Source organism: Fundulus heteroclitus, chromosome 5 (assembly GCF_011125445.2).
Source record: "Fundulus heteroclitus isolate FHET01 chromosome 5, MU-UCD_Fhet_4.1, whole genome shotgun sequence".
Classification (NCBI taxonomy): Eukaryota; Metazoa; Chordata; class Actinopteri; order Cyprinodontiformes; family Fundulidae; genus Fundulus; species Fundulus heteroclitus.
The window spans coordinates 40,831,617-40,851,525 of record NC_046365.1 but is presented as its reverse complement, the minus strand read 5'-3'; the positions used below and the strand labels follow the sequence as shown (position 1 = coordinate 40,851,525).

Below are 19,909 nucleotides of genomic sequence, written 5' to 3'. Positions count from 1 at the left end.
ATTTGCTGGGCAGAAGGAAAGGAGGGCAAAATTCATGTTCAAATAGTGCTATTTTTTAAGATTTGCTTTGTTTGTTTTTCATTTGTTTGTTTATGTGCGCCCCACTCAGTTTTTTTAGCACCAGCCGCCACTGGCCATGAACCATTGATTTTTCTCACAATCCATTACTTCAGAGCCTGTGTGCGATCATAAAGTGATTAATCTGACCCTTTTCTGAGGGCATATGAAGAGCAAACATCAGCGAGAAGAAGAGCAGACGGAGAAAGAAACTTTCTGTCTTTTATCTGTCTTAGATCTGTAGAAACCTGATTCCTTCTTTAGCTCTTAACGTCTCGTCCTCTGACCTCTCTTATCTCCCAAATGTTCCTCTTTCTCAGCATCCTTCCATCTGTCTCCGGTACCTGTCATCCCCTCTTTCTCCTGGTTCCTCTCTACCTCAGCAGCAATCCCACTGAGCTCCACCTTGCTCCGGTTGACCTCCTAATTGAAACATCCGCTCAGGCACAGAGAGGAAATGTTATTTCGAAGTAATTTCAGTAGAGCCGCGCCTGTCGGTTTCTTTCCAGAGAGCCGGGCCGTCGGCAGAATTAGGTTACGGACTACACGGAGATAATAAGATGTAAGGGGCGAGGGGGATCCGAGGGATGCAGATCAGGAATGAGAAGCGACAATGTGTGCAAACAAAGGGACACAAGTGGAGGCACTGCCGATTAAGCAGAGTTCTGATTCACTTCAACGACGTTCCGATGGTTAAAGCTTAAATCAGGCTTTACGTCGTTATTCGGTGGGATATCACTCAGCTTTCACCTTCTATTTCATAAAATTATTACCTGAACTCGGATGCAAATTACAGTTACTGATACATTTCTGCTTTGACCAGAGGAGGAAATTTTTCAGCTCCTCCATCTGTGTGATACACTTAATAGTCCACGAGGGTGTAAGTGTTTGACGAAAGGAGAATTTTATACTTTAACAGATTTAATTATTCTAAAGATTAATGTAAAAGGGAAAAAAAGTATGAAGGGTTAAAAGGGACAATATTAAATAAATAAATAAATCATAAAATATATACATTTAAACATACCATGAAATAATTAAATGTAAAATAAAAGAATGAAATGTAAAATGAAATAAGTAAATGTGTCATTAAAGGTCCCATTAAACAATTGAAATGTATCATTGAATAGACCGTGAAATAAATAAATGCACCATGAAATGTTCCATTGAATAAGTAAATGTACAATTTGTCTATTTAAACCATCATTAAACAATTAAAAGTAACATTAAATTATGAAATGTAAAATTAAACATTTAAATGTGCCATTGTGTGGATTGTTGTAAATATATATATATAAAAATGTGTGTATATCTGGAGCATGTAACAGAGGGTAATTTCCCTCTGGGATTATAAAAGTTTGTCTGATTCTGATTCTAATTCTGAAATAATTTAATATTCCTTTTAAATTATGACATTAAATTATTATATGGCATTTTTGTTAAATAAATTAATTGGAATATATATTTCATTACTGCTCTGTATTTACACAAGACAACAAGACAACTTCTTCCTGGTTGAACATCGAATACATTTTTGCTGATTTAATGGGCATTTAATGATGCATTTAATCATGTAATTCTACATTTAATTTTTTCATTGTACGTTTATTTATTTCATGGTATATTTACATTTAATTATTTCTTGATATATTTATTTATTTAATATTGTCCCCTTTAACCCTCCATACAAAAGTTGAAAGAAAGAGGCAGAGGAATCTGATCCAATCTGTATACACAACATGAAAACTTCATTTAGGAAGCATGAAGTTCTGCTTTCAGCATCTCCACAGAGACAAAGGGAGAGAGAATCCTCCTCATCAAAGCCTGTTTAAGATATTTTACCAATCAATTAAGAATATTTTTTAGCATTTATGGTCTCTGAGAAACAGATTTAAGTGTTCACAGCTGCCTAGAATTGTTGATTAATTACCATTTTTAAGTCTAAATGAAGCAGACGTAGCAGCTGCTGTGTGTGTGTAGTCATTATTTCTATGAGAGGCATCCTACAGGCTTTAACTATTAAAGTTTAATGAATTACAACAAACAACAGTTAAAACCGGTATGAAACTGTTACAGTTCATTGTAATCCTGATTGGATCTCGCTCTTTGACTCCCTCCACAGTTAGGAGTCAGGATCGGGAGTCAAAATGCATCTTAAAGTTGCTGACACACCATTTTCCATCTTCTCAGGAATGCTTGCTAATTGAAAATCATCCCTAACCTGAGTCTAAACATGAGAAAATAAAGAGGAGTTTGCAGAACAGCAAGTCATTCTGTCTTTGAAGCATGTGTGGCGGTTCTGAATAATGCACACGTCTTGGGATCAAGGGTGTGGAATACGCAGTTCTGCTGTGGCAGGATGGGTTTCGCTTCTTTTGCCCTGACATCCTAGTTCCATGACAGGGTCAGTGAATGTCTGGGAATGTCACTGGATGCCCTACGAATGTCTCCACAAAGGAAGACAATGCCTAGCCAAATTAATCAGAAAGTAGGACAAGAAAACCATTTTACATCCTCTCTGAGGTGGAGGGGCTCTGGATCTGTTTCTCTTCCAAAGCCCCTGGGAGTCGTGTCAGAGGGAATTACACCATGAACTCTTTGAAATACCAAAATATGTTAAATTAAAATCTGACGGCTTGTGCAAGTCAACTCAAAATGAATCGGTATTGGGTCTGTTTTTAAATTGTCATTAGGGCAGATTTTAAGTGCTGCATCTCTACTATAAAGCCCTTTTCAAAGTAGTTATTTTCTCTGCCAAGAAAGATTAGAGTTCAGCTCTATAGCTGCTTTAGACAGTTTATTTGTTACATTACTATCAACTCAGCTGCTCAAATTAAGTTCAAAAACACTGTATAATGACTAACATTGACAATTCATCAAACTCAAAGAGTCAAACACTTTTCTACACCAAAGAAAACATCCCGTAAATAAACATTTCCCTGTTTAGCTGCTAAAAGCTTCCTCAAAGACAACGCTAGTTCAAAAGTGTCTGACTGCTATTGATGCAAAGCTAAAGAATCAAGCTTTTAATTTCACAAGAGATTCAAAGAGAAAAGAATAAGCGCTAATATAAGCTCCAGTGGCTGCTGTTCAGAAGCTGTCATCATCCTAGCCAAGTGGGTTTTGCAGGATGTGCACGGTCCGCTGGAGCGTGCCGTGGGCGAGAGACTGTTTGTTAGATAATCCGAAGGCAGCTTACATCTTCGTAAACTACTGCAGATTTCTGCGTGCAAAGCTGCGTGTTCCCGGTATGGTTCCCTCTCTCTGGAAGCACAAACCGGGGCGCTGTTGTGACACAGTGATGAAACACTTCATCCGGGCAGTCAGACTAAACATTTGGGGGGGAAAGGGTAAAAAAAAAAAACGAGGTTCCTGCAGAGAGTCGCAGCCTCCTGGGGGACCTGGAAGGAATTCTCTGTGGTGCCAAAGTATTGCAGGCTTTTGGCTGCTGTCTGGTGCTGTTTCGCCAGAACGTTGCGACTGTGGCCTCAAAGGCTCCGAATGTGTGACTGGAGGTGTGTTTAGGGTTAACTTTTAAAGGCTCTCTTCACTCTGAGATTTATATGTGGAAAACAAACACAGCAAAAAAAAAAGAAAAAAAACTCCTCGGTTGAGAAATCTCTGCTTCTTCCAAGCAGACGTTTCTCTCTCCCACAGCGAGTCGGCCACAGCGACGTTTATGTGTTTCTGTGTTATATGGCTGTAATAATGTTTCTGTGCACAAACCTTCTCCGGTCCTGGAGGTGGCCAGGTCCGAGTCGTCTCTGGTTCCGTTCTGGGAGTCCAGGTATGTGGCCGGCACCCAGCCCTGCTGCTCAGACGTGCTGACGAACCACCAACCTGAGGCCAAAACACAATAAAAACATGTTTTTGATTCACACCAAACAATAATTGCTCATCCTCTCTGAAGCTCTCTGCTGTACAGTGGCTCAGAAAACAGACCGCAAACCTCAATGTTTTTCACATTTTATGTCGTTTCAACTTGAAATGTCCCATAAATGACAGTTACAAGTCTTTTGTGGGTATGTCTCTACCAGCTTAGCAAATCAGCAGGCTGGAGGGCTCAAGCTCAATTAGCCTGGATGAAGAGCATCTGTGAACATCCACTTTCAAGTCTTGTCACACGTTGTCAGGTGGATTTATGTCTGGACATTGATTTTACTGATCTAACAGTGAATGCTTTGAACTAAACCTTCCCAAAGAATCTCTGGCTGCGTGTTCAGGGTGGTCGTTCTGCTGGAGAGTGAACCTCCACCTTCAGCCTCCATCAGGTTTTCTTCTAGGTTGGTCCTGGATTTAGCTCCATCCATCCCCACAGCATGATACTGCCACCGCCGTGTTTCACTGTTTTCATTAACTGGAGCACTTCTGAATGGTTGCACTGTTTGTTTGTTTTTTAGAGATGAGTGGGCTGGATGCAAACTATGCCACTTTTCTAGATTTTTATTTATAAAAACAAAATAAACCATGTTTTCCTTTTGAAATTCTCAGTTAGAGTCATGTAAAAAAATATATCAGTAGTTCAAGAGGCATAAACATTTCTGCGAGGCACGGTGGCTCGCTGCTTTAAGGCCAGCACTGGCAGCCTGCCCAAGGTAAAAACTGCATGAAACATTTTGGTTTTCTAAGTAACAGCGTGACAAAGAGATTTAGAGAGGAGCTGTGGCAGATGGAGGTTTCACCCACTTGGAAAGATCATTTCATTATGAAACCAGACACTGAAAAACACCGCAGAGAACGGAGAGGCAGAAGGAAGCGAGCAGAGACTGCAGTTTTAGGAACCCCTCTCTAGTATTCAGCATGTTAGTTTGGACTTGTTAACTTTCAGCATGGATAAACAGAAGGACAACATCAAGGATCACAACCAGGTTGGAACAGATTTACAAGATTAGGACTGGTAGCTGCAAAATATGAACAATAATCCACTGAGGACATTCAGCCACTCCTTAAGTTCCCAAACATCTCTCCATTATTCCTGTTATTCCACTACTCCTCGTCCTAGTCTGACGCCACCTTCCTTACTTCACCTTCCTCACTCAGGTTGTGAGGCTGAGCCCAGCCTACCCCCAGAAGAACGTCATTCCAGACACTTGAATGTAGGATCTTCCTCTTTCGGTAAAGATACATACCTAATGACCCTAGGCGAGGGTGGGAACATGCACAGAGCGCTCACATGATTCTTCACTATGACAGAGGGGAGCAGTGCCCCCGCTACGGCTGAAAAGGCTCAATCACTCCATGTATCTCCTTCTCCATCTTACCATCCGTCGTGATTAAGACAACAAGCTACTTGAACCCTTCTGATTCGTGCAGAGACTGACCCCAAACCCAGGGGGGTATAATGACACCCTTTCATTCCCAGCATGCCTTAAAGGTGCATAGCCACGTTATTTTTATTTTTACGTCATTAGCTCACTCTGGTTGCAAACAAAGTTTTTATGAAAGATTATCACGTTCTGCTGGTGTATTAGTTGTTATTTTGGTGTTTTGTGCTTTGTTTTTGTTCACTTTGTTAGTAAATAAAGCCTTTCGAGTTTATTTAAGATTTTAATGGAAGTACGTACTGAGCATGCGCAGCAGGGGTTAAAACAAGGAAGCGGCTAACGGCTATTAGCACCTCAATGAAGAATGGTCCAAGTTCCAGTGAAAAAAAGCAATGATTCCAAGAGGGAATCGCCTGGAATGTCTCTGGGAATCCAGTCTGAACGTTGGAGTTCACCGAATGGGACGGTAAACCTGCCGAGGCTCAGATGTGACGCAGAGTTGACTGACGTGAGTAAATGTTCTGATATGAGGCTATTAGAGTTGCTGTAGATCGTTTTATTTAATTAATAACGCTGGTCTTTGAACACGCTAAGCTGCTGCTTTACTGCAAGGCATTACAGAGGGTCAGGCTCTGTCCGCTATTATTTAAAAGTGATTTATAAATTAAGCAAACCGCCATTATGGTAGTTCTGTGATACTGTCTCTAGATGGCGCCACATTGGTTTATATGTGCTAATCGCGCCCGAGAGGGGATTCATCTTCAGCTCAAAAGGGACCATCAAAACACTATCAAGATGGAGGCTTGGTGTATATAACTTTATTTTATCATGATCAAACGTTTTTTGGTCTTTTTTACAAGTATATTACGTGGCTATGTAACTTTAACCTCTATTTTGCCAAAGCATTTGGAGACGAAAATTTCTCGCTGTCACTGAACTGATGTACCAGCAACAGTGAAGCTGTGACATGATCTGCTGCAGAAAAAACAGCAATATATGCTGCATTAGACAAGCGACAAGCTTATTGAGGCAAGGACAAAATGTTAATTTAAGATCCTGCAAAAATCTGTGACATAACTTAGAAAAACAAATATCCCAACGTTGCTTTACAGAAATTTCCATGTTTTCAGATCCATCCAAGAAATGCAGCAGAGTGCTCACTGAGTATTGGTAGTTTGAAGAAAAAAAGACACAAACTTGAGGAAGAGCAGATTCAGCATTAAACTTGGTTCCCAGTCAGTTTTAAACCAGTTCAAGCGCCCAAACATCTGTCAGTGAGCCAGGAGAACAACAGCAGTAACAACGCCCTGTTGTCAGGGGATCCAATCTGGATTTGGATTTAGAACGGCAGAACGACACTTCCCGATGCTTGAAACTTCTCCTTTACGAGCATTTAGCTGGGGAAGCCCTTCGGATGAAGAACGAAAGGTTTTACCCTACAGCACAAGAATGAAGGTTCACTTGTTTTGTTGTTTAACCCTTTTTGAAGTTAACATCTCCTGGAGGAGAGAAAAAAACATCACCAGCTTCTGTCTTTCCAGCGCCTGTCGAGAGTTGAAGAACTTCCTCCACCAGATGGAAGCCACCACATCGCCTCTACTGACTGCACTTTATTACAAAAACAAATCCCCTCCCTGAGCTCCAAGGTTAAGGACAGATCTGCCTTTAGCTGCACGCTGTTCTCTTGACAAAGCTGCTGAAACATTTCCCTTTGGCCAACGATCAAAACCGAAAGCACCAAAACAGATATTGATTTAGTGATGAGGATCTGGTCATCAGAACAGAAACATGGTCACATGAAGGACTGCCGTTAGATCATATTGCCGGCACTGGAAGACGCACCCATCAGTCCTACAAAGAAGACATGTGGCTTCATTAGGGTTGTTTCTGCTGCGTCTGGCTGCAGCCCAGCGTGTGACGCATTCTTCCAAGTTCTGCCATACAGTCTGCCTTGACGGCTGATTCTGTCTGAGGCGGGAGCTGAATTATACATCCAGCACGGCGCTTCAGTCTGTGCGGAGAAAAGCATCACGACGACGGGAAAAAAGATCCTGGATGCTGCTGTAGCTTCGCTCAATCCACAGCTTTTTGGTAACTCAGCGCGCGCCATATGTTTGCTGGATGCATCCTGCATGTCGGTCCCTGCTGCTTTTTGTTGACAACCATATGCGCTGAAGTTCTCTTGACTTTTTGTCAGCAAAAGTGACATAATAGCTATAAATGTAAAAGAGAGAAATGTATTTTATTTCTCCAAATGAATCCAGAAGTCATATCACAGCCTCCAGGATGTATTTACAACCGATGGCTCAGAGTGAATCATCATCATCACGCCCTGTTTTATTATTACCCACCGAGACACACTGGCAGGGTTTAGGAAAGATGTGGAAAATAGAGACTGCAGAATAAAACTGAATGCTGACTAAATGAAACATATCTATTTCTATTTTGTAATCTGGTCTTTGGCTGAGGTCTTAATGGAGCACTCACATATACAGGGCTCACTCTTTTAGATACATAATTTGTAGAATAAACAAAGTAAGGTAAAATTAAGAAATGTGCATAAAAAGATGCAACTATTCCATTAAAAAATAAACCAAATCATTTATGCATTAAATTTAAAGGAGAGGAATGTGAAAAAAAAACTAGCAAAATTGTTTGTGGGCAATAATAAACACAACAAAGTAAAAAAAAAAGCCAGAAAAACCAAAAGAGGACGTTTCTGCGGGCGTGTCTTTTTAGGACCCCTGTGATGAACCAGTAAATAAACAATGCGTGTTCAACTTTAAGAACCACAAATGAAGGGTTTCTGCATTTTTTTTAATGCTCACTGACTTTTTTAAGGCCATTATGAGTGAAATTTAAGACCTAGAACTCGACGTACAGAAACATCTAAAAGTATTGTAACTTAGACTCCTGTGTTGTGGCTGAATTTATGGGTCCTCTGTGACTAATGACTTGTGGATTTTATTACAAGTGTATAAAAAGATGATTGCTGATCAAATAAAGCTTCGTAGATGGTGAAGATGGATTACAACATAACAATATAATAAATTTACTGAAGCAGAATCAATATAGCAGCTCAGGAAACGTGAAACTTTGCAGCGCGTCGCAGCAGGCAGAGCAGCAGCTGCAGTGACGTCAGAGTCGGTGAGCAACGGGGAGCACAGAGACTCAGTCCAGTCACGTGGGGTGTGAGGGTTAGGTCTGTGAGTGTCAAGTCTAATAATGCCGTCATGGATCCATTATCCAGCGTCCAAAAGTCAGGTTAAAGGACCTCGCATGGAGGAGGATCAGCGAGGAAGTTTGGATCTCGGGTAAGTTATCAAAACTTTTACCACGGTAAATATTTCCCTGATATGAGGAAAGGAACAGGGTAGCTCTTCCCAACGCACGTCTGACGGGTCTGTCCACACGTCGCTGACGCTCTGCACAAGCGTCCAACGCTCAACTCGGGTTCAGTCTGAACGCACCATCAGAGGGTTTAGGTGAGAGTCGGTAGTCGAGAGGCAGAGCGAGCGTTGGTGTCCAGCGATAGAGATCAGTCATGAGCAAAGCAAAGAGGTAAACCTGTGGCTGTTAAACAAGGTGAATAACAAAAGCTGTAGATAGCACGGTAAGGAACTGCTGGACGTCTACTGGCTCAAAGCGGCCAATAATCTGGCGAGGAGCTTAGAGCTATTGTTAGTAATCTTGTTCAGAAACACTTTTTGTTATACTCTGTAAATTGTTCTTCGATCTTGAAACTAGTCATTACATTATGAATTCAGAAAAACGAGGTTAAAAAATGTGGGGCAGGCCTGTAAAAAAATAACCAATCCCTATAATTCGGACAGAATGGCAGAGATTGGTCAGAGTTTAGTTCCTACTCTCACTCCCCTCAGTCCCTCAGGTTCTGGGGGTATCATCTTATCTATTGGTTATCCCACATACTATCATTCTGACTCTTGTTCCTTCCTAGTTTCTTCTTGCTGGCTGCGCATATCTAGTGTTTATGTATCCAGTTAGCTTAGCAGTTAGCTTAGCGGTTAGCTTCGGTGTTAGCCATAGCTCTCAACTCTCACGCATTGACCGTGTGACACACGCATTTCACTAACTTCACACGCTCACACGCAACACATGGCATTTCACACGCAAACATGGCATTTCTCACGCATAAAAATCACAAAGCCCGTCTGGGCTGCGGACGACAAAACTCTGCCTTCTGCTGAGCTGTTTCGGCTTCTTTCACAGCTTGTGGCCATCAGTAATTCCTGCTGCAGTTCGTGTTAACAGAGCAGCAGGAAGAGCGATCAGAGTTATGAATAATTTTAGTCTTAACAGCGGTGAAAGTGAGCCGGTAAGGTCCTGTACCGCGTACACAGGAGGGGAGGGGGCGGAGCTGCTGCGAGATGACCGGTTCATTCAGAACCAGTCATGGCTGCACGCTGGATCATAAAACAGTTCTGCTAACCAGATGCAGTTTAAAACGTCACTTGGTCAGTTTATAAGTTTCGTTTTTATTAATTCTGCATTTTGTAACTACATGCACCGTATTTCTGTGCCTCCGCGCTTGCTCCTCTCCCCCCCTCCTTTCCCTCGGAGCAGGTGCTTTCTGGGCGTCAGTGCGCCCAGAGCGCACTGACGAGAGCAATAGAGATTTGTCTGGTCAGCGCAGCGACTGACTGAGAAACCTGTCGCTGTGAAAGGTGATGAGAATGTTATAAACTGTAACAGTCTAGAAGTGCATTGAGCTGAAAAGAGGGAGACATCAGCAGCTGGATCGTGCGTAAAGACGCAGCGGGAACCTCTGTGTGCTTCAGTGTTGCTGCTGAGGGGTAATTGTTGATCATAAAGGCTTGATGAAACTATAGATTTACAATGATAAACAACCCATAGATGAATGTGTAACAGTATAATAATTCGGTCAATAATTAAAATCTACTTAATTTTATTCAGTATTATTTGAACAATTGTGTATTATTTATGTTTTAATCCATTAACTGAACAATTAATTAAGTATTATTATTATTAAGTATTAATATGTCTCTTTCTCTTTTTAACACAAGTAATACATGTCTTCATTGTCTGGTGGGATAAAAATGAGATGGAGTTGGCTCCACCGGCTCTTCCAGGGTCCTGTTAGCCCCGCCCCCAAACAAGCCCCGCCCCCAAATTAGCATAATCTCACTCCTAACTTTTGATAAAAGTTGAGAGGTCTGGTGTTAGCCGTTCATTGTAGCTCCGCTGCTCTCACCGTAGACTTTGAACATGGCTGAGAGTCACAAGAAGGGAACTGTATACAAGTTTATGAGAAGAAGAGGAAGGTCTCAGTAACAAAGAAGTAAAACCAGAGTGAATTTTGGAGATTTTTTCCCGTGATTCCCCTGATGTGTGGAAGAGTCTTGTGCATTTCTTCAAAAAGGGACTTGGGGAAACGCCAATCCTAGCTTTGAGTAGTGCAGCGCGCAGGTGAAGCAGGGAGGAGACGTAGCTTAATACAGGTGGACTAGATGAGACTTAGAGCAGGAAGAAGGCAGGAGAGACGTGGTGGCACCAAAGAACAAACATGGCATGAGAAAACGTGAATTATTCCACCACATAGATTATCTGTTCCATATACAAGATTCCCCACGTTGCATGTCACCAAAGATTTCCTGGAATATGATGAAAACACAGAAGGAACAGGAGGCGCCTGTCATAATTAACAGGAGTCCTGTGCTAAAGACAGATTTCAAGTCAACAACAATAAAAATTATATTTATTAGAATTTAAGCAATCCACAATGTTGTTTCCCAACATTTAAATGCTTTCATAGCCGATGTGTTTGTTTAACAAGAATTTAAAAGCTCCTCACCGCAGTGAGCCTGAATGAGAACAGATTAACAATGATTGCAGTGAGACATCACTCAGGAATGAAGTTGTTCACTGCAGTTAGCTTACAGACCTGAGTTTTCTCCTCCTGGACTGAAACTGTTTTCTGTTTAAAGAGTCTCACTGTGGTCGGGATTTTCACTTCATGCCATCGTTCAGTGACATGATCCATCCCCGTATAAATGTTAGATGATCTGGGATTCGTTGGGAGGCTGTGGTGGCTCCTTCTCATGGTTCTGGTTTGGAGACATTTGTATTTTTAAAACGTAATCGCTGTGATTCAGCCCGTAAGTTTGATTTCTCTGATTTATGGCGGCAGATTGTTTTCCTGAGTTTTGGTGGTCATTCTCTCGCTGCCCTACGTGGCTCTGTGCCTCTGCATTATGGTTATCCTTTAGGTGTCCTCTCTGAAACAGCTACGGTTAACATTTAACAACAATTATAAGCTGTATTTTTTTCTTTAAAGTGTTTGTAGATGGACCAAATTTAAAGACTAGAGCTTGGAAGTGGCATGATGAATTTGAGGTGGTTTATTCTAAATAAATAAACAAATAAACTTCCAGGTGAAGGCAAGGACCAGGAATAAACAAGCAGTTTATTTCATCAGTACATTTTGGCACAAAATGCTGCATTTGTTGCACAATTGTATTGTTTAGTACAATTTTTAATCTTATGAGATCTATTTCAATCACCAATTAGCTGCTGATTAACAAAATGAAGAATTATTCTATTCTGGTCCATTCAAAAAATCAGGTTTCTAGGACATCGCTTTCATCCCTTTCACCTGCACAATATTGCCAAAATTACACGTTTCTAGCCTCGATTATAAATATTTTATCATCAGGTTGTCCTGACAAAGATGTCTACGGATCAAAAATGTTCCAGTGATGCTTTTTATAGAGTTAAAAGGCCTTGTAAGGTGCCTTTGTCATTGAGTTGAAACAGATTCTATCAACCTCAGAGGAAAATGAACAAGTAATAAAAGTTTGACTTGAGAAACGTGTTTGTAGAGGAGTCTGAGGCCTGAAGCACACAGACGGAGACAGCTAAACCTCACAGACACCTAGAATCCCTCTGGGATCCTCTCGTTCCTGGAGTTCCTGCACACAGCTTGCACCTCACAGCCAACACAGAGCTTAATTCAACCTGCAGACGTTCAGATGCCCTGAGCTCTGCACGGCAGCTGCAGTCACCGCAGCTTTATCCTCCTGCAGAGACGGACCAGAGCCTTCAGGTTTCAGCAGAGGTCAGTTTGGCTCCATAGGGATCGATTTTCATCTCTGCATTTTACAGAACATTGTTCTTGATGGTGTGACAGTTAAATAATCCTCATTAGGTGTTACAAATACTGCCTGTTTCAAAGATAATCACTGTGTGTTTCCTAAAAAAATAATCTTACTTAAAACCTATGCTTATTCAGTTAACATCCATCAACTTGAGACATTCAGCTAACCCCCCCTCCCCCCCTTCGTTGCATATACCCGTCTATCCTCGCAGGTCCTTGGGGGGAAGGATCATTGGACGAGAGATGGATTACACCCTGGACAGGTCAGCAGTCCATCACAGGGCAACACAGAAACACAATCAGACCTAAGGGCAATTTCACAGAGATCGACTACCCTAACGGAAAAGTCTTCAGACAGTTGGAGGATGCCAGGGTACCCAGAGAGGACTCACACATGCATTGGGAGACCCCAGACCTTCTAGCTGCAGAGCTACAGGGCTAAACCCTGAGCTGCCCTACATTCAGCTATTATAGTAATAACATTATGATGACTGCTGAAGAAAAGGAAGCACATTCTGATGAATGAATGAACATAAGAACAGCACTTTGTAGCTAATGTTTCCAAGTAGCCAAGGGCCACTTAAGGGCCTCCAGGATGGACTCTCCTATCACAGCACTCCCATCAAGAGGAGGTTTTGAATTGTTTCTTGTTATTTCTGTTCTCTGTCATTTTTCTCTTCATAGAAGGTACAGCTGGTCTGGTGTTCTGTTAGCTGTGACATCATCAGGGGAGGCAGATCATCCACTATTACCATCTAACATAGAAAGTACTCCTAGGTCAATGTGAGCTTCTGTGCTTTCTGTGTCTCTGCTCTGTCTTCTCTAAGCCCCAGTGGGTGGAGGCAGATGAGCGTTCACACCGAGCCTGGTTCTGGTTCTGCTGGAGGTTCTCCTCCCTGTTCAAGGGGAGTTTTCCTCTCCACTGTCGCTTCATGCATGCTCAGTATGAGGGATTGCTGCAAAGCCATCAACAATGCAGACGACTGTCCACTGTGGCTCTACGCTCTTTCAGGAGGAGTGAATGCTGCTTGGAGAGACTTGATGCAACCTGCTGGGTTTCCTTAGAGAGGAGACTTTCTGACCATCCTGGAGGATCTGATGGAGTCTGACTTTAGAAAGTGCCTTGAGATGATGTGTTTCATGAATTGGCGCTGTATAAATAAAATTTAATTGAATTATTGTAAATTTGTTGCTGTGTCTGGGATAATGGTCCTATTGATGACCCTCTCTTCATTCGTGGGTCAGATGGTCTCATAAAAATTAATCCAAATCATCACCCCTCCACCACCGTGCTAAACAGTTAGAATGCGCTTTCTATGTGGATATGTTGTTCATGGTTTTCCACAAATTCGGTGAATTATGGATAAACATTTATACGGTGGGTGTCGTGCCAGTTGAATCTCACCAAGAACCAGTCCTGAGTCGGTTCACAGCAGAAGAACTGAATCAATTCATGTTCAAGGTTCAGGACACAAACATTATGAACTAAGTTCACACTCCCAATATGATCTAGTTTTAGTTCATCTATCATAAAAGATCAAAAATAAGAGATCATAACACTATCCATGGATTAGCATATTGATAGTTATTGATAGTTATTTACAGCACTGTTAGAAATTTTTTGCCTTCATTAAGTGCGACAGAAAAGCAAAAACAGGTCAAACCAGGGAGGAGGAAAATCTTTTCTCACAGCTGTATCTCCGATAAGATAAAAAGTGAAAAGGGTCCCGGTCAAGTCTCGATCAAATGTCCCTGACTTTGGAAACTTAGCAGCTACAAGCCCGTTAGGTCTGAAACTCCTGCTAATAGCAGCTTCTGATGCTCATTAAAGGTTGGCAGATAACAAAAAGATCTGAACTCTCACAGCAGAGCCAGTAAACAGTTTACTGAATCTGGCCATTGCTGTTTTCATTCTTTAAACTATTTTGTTTCCTATTATCCTGGGCAATAAAAGGTCTGCCTGGCAGAGAGAAGTACTTGGCTCATATGAAACAAATTAGGGCTTTTATACCCTGATTCAGTGCAACTTAAAAAAAAAAAAAAAGGAAAAATCTGAAGAATTGAAGCCACCTGTAAGAGAGGCATTCTGGTTCTGCAGAGAAACAAAGGCTGGAGCTCGTCCTCTTCACGTCCGCCTCTGTATTAGAAGAAAGAAAACAGCACAACACGTTCCTCCCACTGGTAGAGAAGCGAAGCCGCGGCACGCCATCGACCTTGGCGAGGACCAGCGTCACAGCTGCTTCATCTCAACTGACCGACACAAGCTACCGTGGAGATAAACTGAAACGCTGATAAGCCACAAAAGCTGTGAATCAACTGCTGTTTTTAGATGAAGCTGAAGTTGAACGTGATCTTAAAACTCAAAGGAGAGAAACAGACGACTGAACGAAGTGAAATCTGGCCGCCAACAAAGAAAACTCAGCCTCTGTGTTACTCACACATGCACAGCTTCACCCTCCACCACCAGCACATGTGTCGGTGCAAGCAACATTTGGGCAGAGCCCGACCCCCCCATAAATCTGCCTCTGGAGAGAGTGGACTCGATAAAGTCAGACAAACGAGGACCAGGAGGACGGTTGCCAGCCGCTCAAAGGGTTGGAACGGCCGACCGGCGCGAGGTGAGGGAGACAACACCAGCATGCAGATGTGAGAAGAAAGGCACGAGTTGGCAGCGTGGAGGACCCGGGTCCTGGGAGAAGTGGGCCGACCCTGGTGTGTGAGCGCCTTGTTGACAGATTACAGTTTTCACAGAAAATCTGTCCCGTAGGAGGAGATCTGGACCAAAGATTGGCAACCAGATGGAGGAAAATTACTCAGAGGCAATTAAAGCAAAGCAAAACTTGGCTCAGCATATGCATGGATCCGCACATGGAGCCGAGCTGCGTTTGGGTTTGTGTCTAAGATCCTGTTAAAAAGTGCTAAATAAATACCTGCTTTATTTTGACGCTGTTTCTCATCTACCTGCGAGTCCTTTACAGGGTTCCAGACTGAGGAGCGTTGATCTGGATTCCTGACGTGGGATAATTAGTAGGATCTTGCGTTTCACGCGTAACGCAATCATACGCTGCGTGATTCAGCTAAAATGTTCAAACCATTTACTTCATTTAAAACATCATCATACATGTTAGGGATACTGTCTTTAAACTCTTCATAGAAGCCAAAATAGTTTAGCAGATATTATGAAGGCTCCCAAGGCAGCTACAGTTAGGTTCTCTCTGTTTACCACACCCAGAATTTCTGACTGAACTTTCACAACAAACTAAGCGAGTGCAAAGGTAGACTCAGTTTTGATTCTCTTCCTGTTTCCCTTTTTTTTCTGTTGTTTTACAAATGGTTCCACATGGTCTAAGAAAGTAGGCAAGATGGATTAATATAAGAAAGCAGAAGGTGCAGAGTAGTTTAAGAACCGGAAAACTAAGAAAATAAGGAGTCACTCACTGATGTCGGGATTCTAACCTCTTCTGGCAATCAGTAACATTTAAATCATTTAATTATTTAATTTAATGCTATGGAATTTTTTTAAAAACACAAAAAAGAAAACACAATATCAATCAGACAGTCAGAAAAGGTTGACTAGTTGCCGTGTTCCACTTTTGGCTCGTCCACTGAATATTTCCCAAAAGGATTGAAGACCATCATTTTTGGTATTTTTGGTCGGTGTAAGACTTTGAGCTCTTTTTCTGAGCAGCAGTGGTTCTGGCCAAGAAACTCTTCAATGGAGGACATCCAGGCTCAATCTCCTTATTGTTGCGTCATGAAGTCTGACCTTAACTAAGTAAGTGAGGCAAGCGGACATTCAGATGTTGTTCAGGTTCTTTTCTGACCTCCCAGATGAGTCGCTGGTTTCTTCATGGATTCATTTTGGTAGTTTGGCCACTCCTAGGAAATTCAATGTTCTTATAATTTGTTGGTAACAGTTTTCTCCCGGGTTTGCCAGAATATCAAAAGCCTTCGGAATTGATTAATGTCAAGAACTTTGTTTCTCATCCCTTCTTGATATCTTTGGATCGGAGTGTGACGCCTTTCTTTCTGAGATCTTTTAGTCTGCTTCATGTGTCAGACAGGTTCTGTTTAAAACTGAAATTGAACTAGAAATGATTCATGATTTAACAAAGGGGTTGTTACTTTTTTACACATAGCCATCTTGGTTTCACTAGTTTGTTTTCCCATTATAAATAACAATTAGAAAACATGCATGTGAGTACATACATAATGCATGTACTCACATTATATTAGACTTTTTTCAAACATTCCTTGATGAAGTTGTGTTTGTGGAACTTTCAAGGGGACTCGCAGGAGAAACAGGCCATGAGGTGCAGGAAGTAAGAAGCAGTGTGATGGACAGGATGAGGGAATATGAACATTGACAAACCAGGAGCTGAAATAGTCTGAGGCCCAGGTGGAAAATAGAGAAAGGAACCAGAAAAACTACTCAGAGGAACAGTGGAGCAGCTTTAGCAGCATCATAGCAGCGAAGCTGAGGGGGGGAGGCTAATTAACACGTATAGAGCTAAACTGAGAAACAACTATAACACAGAGGGGAAAGACTGGATGGAGATTTAACGGAATAATTCCAAATTTCCAAAAAAACAAAAGTCAGGAATACACAAAGAACTGAATACAAAATAATGACAAACAACGCAACAACTTGGAGAACTGACAAAAGGAAAATGGAGAGGACAGAGAGCAAAGATAAAGCCAAACACCTGGAGCAGGTGACAGACGAAGGCTACAGAGCAAGTCATTTTCCCAACGCTGGAAGTTCACACATGCCAATCTATGGTGGCCTGCCGTGGAAAAAAAAAACATTTGTCCCGGCGCCTGCTGGGCTCAGCAGCCACAGCAGCTGTGAAAATGGACGAGACAAAGAAAAAGGTGTTCAGGTAATAAATGTCATGCTGCAGAGCTGCAGGGCGGAGGGTTGTTTAAACAGGTTGAGGAGATCCCGCCTTGTTGTGGTTGGTCGGGTTGACTCATGTCGACGGGCAGAGAAATCCCAAGGATTCCCAAAGAATCCCAAAGAAAGCCTCGTGGCTTCAGCTGGAGCTGAGATTCGTGCTGCTCAGCGAAACCAGAACACCAGCGCTTTCCTGTTGGGCCTCTTAGTCGCCCAGGTGTTCCAAGAAGCAAAGAACTGGAAGCCCTTTTTCACTTAAACCAGAGGAGACGGACAGGTATGCTATTTTTCCTTTAGCTATTTAGCTCGTCTGACATGAAGAGCTCTGAAGAATTTACAAGGCGCTCAAGACCTAATGAGTAAAATGCTCCGACGCTACGGAGCAGCACCCACTGTCACCCACATGCAGCACGGATATTCATGAGCAAGGCAGCACAGGGACCGTAATTGGCGTTTCTCACGGTACAAAACTCTAATTGGAAGTTTCTTTCCACGCTGTGTCTCGGCAGGCGATAATTGCCAGCTTCCAGTCACAGAGGCGAAGACGAGGTCACAGTGAGCAGAGCGGGCTTATCGCTGACCGCCAGGCCCGGCTGACGTGGGAGTGGGTCTGAAGAAAAAACACAGGTGAGAAGGAGAGCAAGGGAGGGAGGGGGAGACGGAGATTAAAGGAGCGGTAGAAGTGTGGATACAATCTGAGAGGTGGAGGGGGGGGGGGGGAGGGAGCAGCAGATGTTTGGCTGGAGCTTCAAAGCTGTCGTTTTCCATGCTGGTCCAAAAGCTACTCGGCACGCTCTCCTTTGGGTTCTCCGGTTTTTTACAGTAAGAAGGGCCGAAATGTTGGACAGGGACGACTGTCGCTCTGGTTACTTCCTCCTGTCCTCTAATAAGGAGCAGATCCCCAGGAGAGCAGCGAGTGCTCGGGAACGGCGTGTAGCGTTCCAGCGCAGCACAACAAACTGCCTGCTCATCTTTTTTTCTTTACAGATTGAGCATCAGGGGAGAGCCAAACAATAAGCAGAAGAAAGAAACCGTCTCTGCTGCTGAACGTCCAGCTGCGGTATTATGTTTACCTCTCGCTGGTTTATTGTGCAGGAATTGCTGTCATCTCAAAAAGCGCTTCTGATTCATCGAGTGGACAAAGATAAATCATTTTGGATCATATTTCTAGCCCAGAACCAGAAGGTCCAGATATATCTCACAGCTCAGGGACAACTGGAAGCCCACCCATCACAAAAATCATGTGACAAGAACTAGGAGATCAATTCAATTCACAAATACTTTATTAATCTCCAGCTGAATTTGTTTTTTGCTGTCAGAGATTCTCAAAAACATCATTACAGACGCTGATGGCTGAGGGCAGGGAGGATCTCCTGTAGCAGTCAGTATTACAGCGGTCTGAAGACGCCTCTGACTGAAGATGAAAATAACAATAAAAATGAAGCTCATGCATGGACAGATTGTTAGCACAGCTACACAGAAAACCATGTGAAGCCAACATGGAGGTGTTGGCAGTGATAAAATTCTGCAGAAAGGAAACTATAGAAAGTCTCTTCTGGTGCAGTTACCATACAACCTGTTACAAAATGTTCAACCAGCTGTAAAGTGGCAGAAACCAACGATGGCTGTGGTAAAAAAATTGATCTTCAGCCTACAAACCCTTTATTATTCAGGATTTACAGCATATTTCCACCTATACATTTATACTGGTATGAGTGTTGTTAACAGGGCGGGGAAGCTGTGAGTCAGAACCACCGTCCTGCCAACTGCCCCAAAAACGCTCCTCCTGTTTAATGTAAGCATGACCAGTTTGATGAGCTCTTTGTCTGAACCATGAACATCCTTTGTTCAAAACGTTCAGTTCCTAAAGTAGAAACTGGAAAGACTCTCAGCGCCTCCAGGAAGTGAAAGTTTTAAACAACTGAAACGTTTGCCTGGAGGATTAAACGGGACATGTGAGAAGGCAGCAAAGCGTTTCTTCCTGGGAAGTCTGCTGGATGGTTCAGAGCTTTGCTGGAACTCCCTGATGATGAAAGTGTTTGAAGCTCATGACGCCTGATTGAAGTTTTTACCCAACGCACAACGCCTGCCGCTGATCCGCTCCAACAAGTGAAAGCTGATAGGCGCATGTGGAAGGTTCAGTAACCAGAGTTGACTAAACATCACGCTCAGCGGGCTCTGGCTAAACGTCTGGATTCAGGAACGTATGGTGTGTGTGGGCGTGTGGGAGTTTTCTGGTGCTGTGGGGTTTCTTTACACTTTTATTTAAACCGTTTTTCATCAGCTTTGAGGCCCAGGCTGCAAACGCAGGCGCTGTAGTCAGGGTTTCTGTTCTTTCCAGGAAAACGCTCCTTGGAGTTGTTTGTTGTTTTGGAAGTGGACACTATGTCTCCTTTCTCTTCTTTGCTAGTTTTACTTTCTTAAAAAAAACGTAATCCTACTGGGTCTGCCGACCATGAAGTACAGTTTCTACCCTGAGCATCAGATATGTTCTTGTTGTTGCTGGATGAAACTACCTGAGCTGGAAAAGAATGACACCACCCTCCCTGGTACTGA

General features: G+C 42.6%; 1 protein-coding gene across 8 annotated transcripts in view; it reads right to left on the bottom strand.

Annotated features, from left to right (window-relative positions):
• The window catches only part of sh3pxd2aa (SH3 and PX domains 2Aa), a 121,275-nt gene that overhangs the window by 14,013 nt on the left and 87,353 nt on the right, over positions 1-19,909 (bottom strand). For all 8 annotated transcript variants that reach the window (XM_036137604.1, XM_036137606.1, XM_036137607.1 and 5 more), the window contains one exon: positions 3,784-3,897. In XM_036137604.1, coding sequence (XP_035993497.1) covers positions 3,784-3,897 — 114 coding nt within the window. The remainder of the gene's footprint in view (positions 1-3,783; positions 3,898-19,909) is intronic.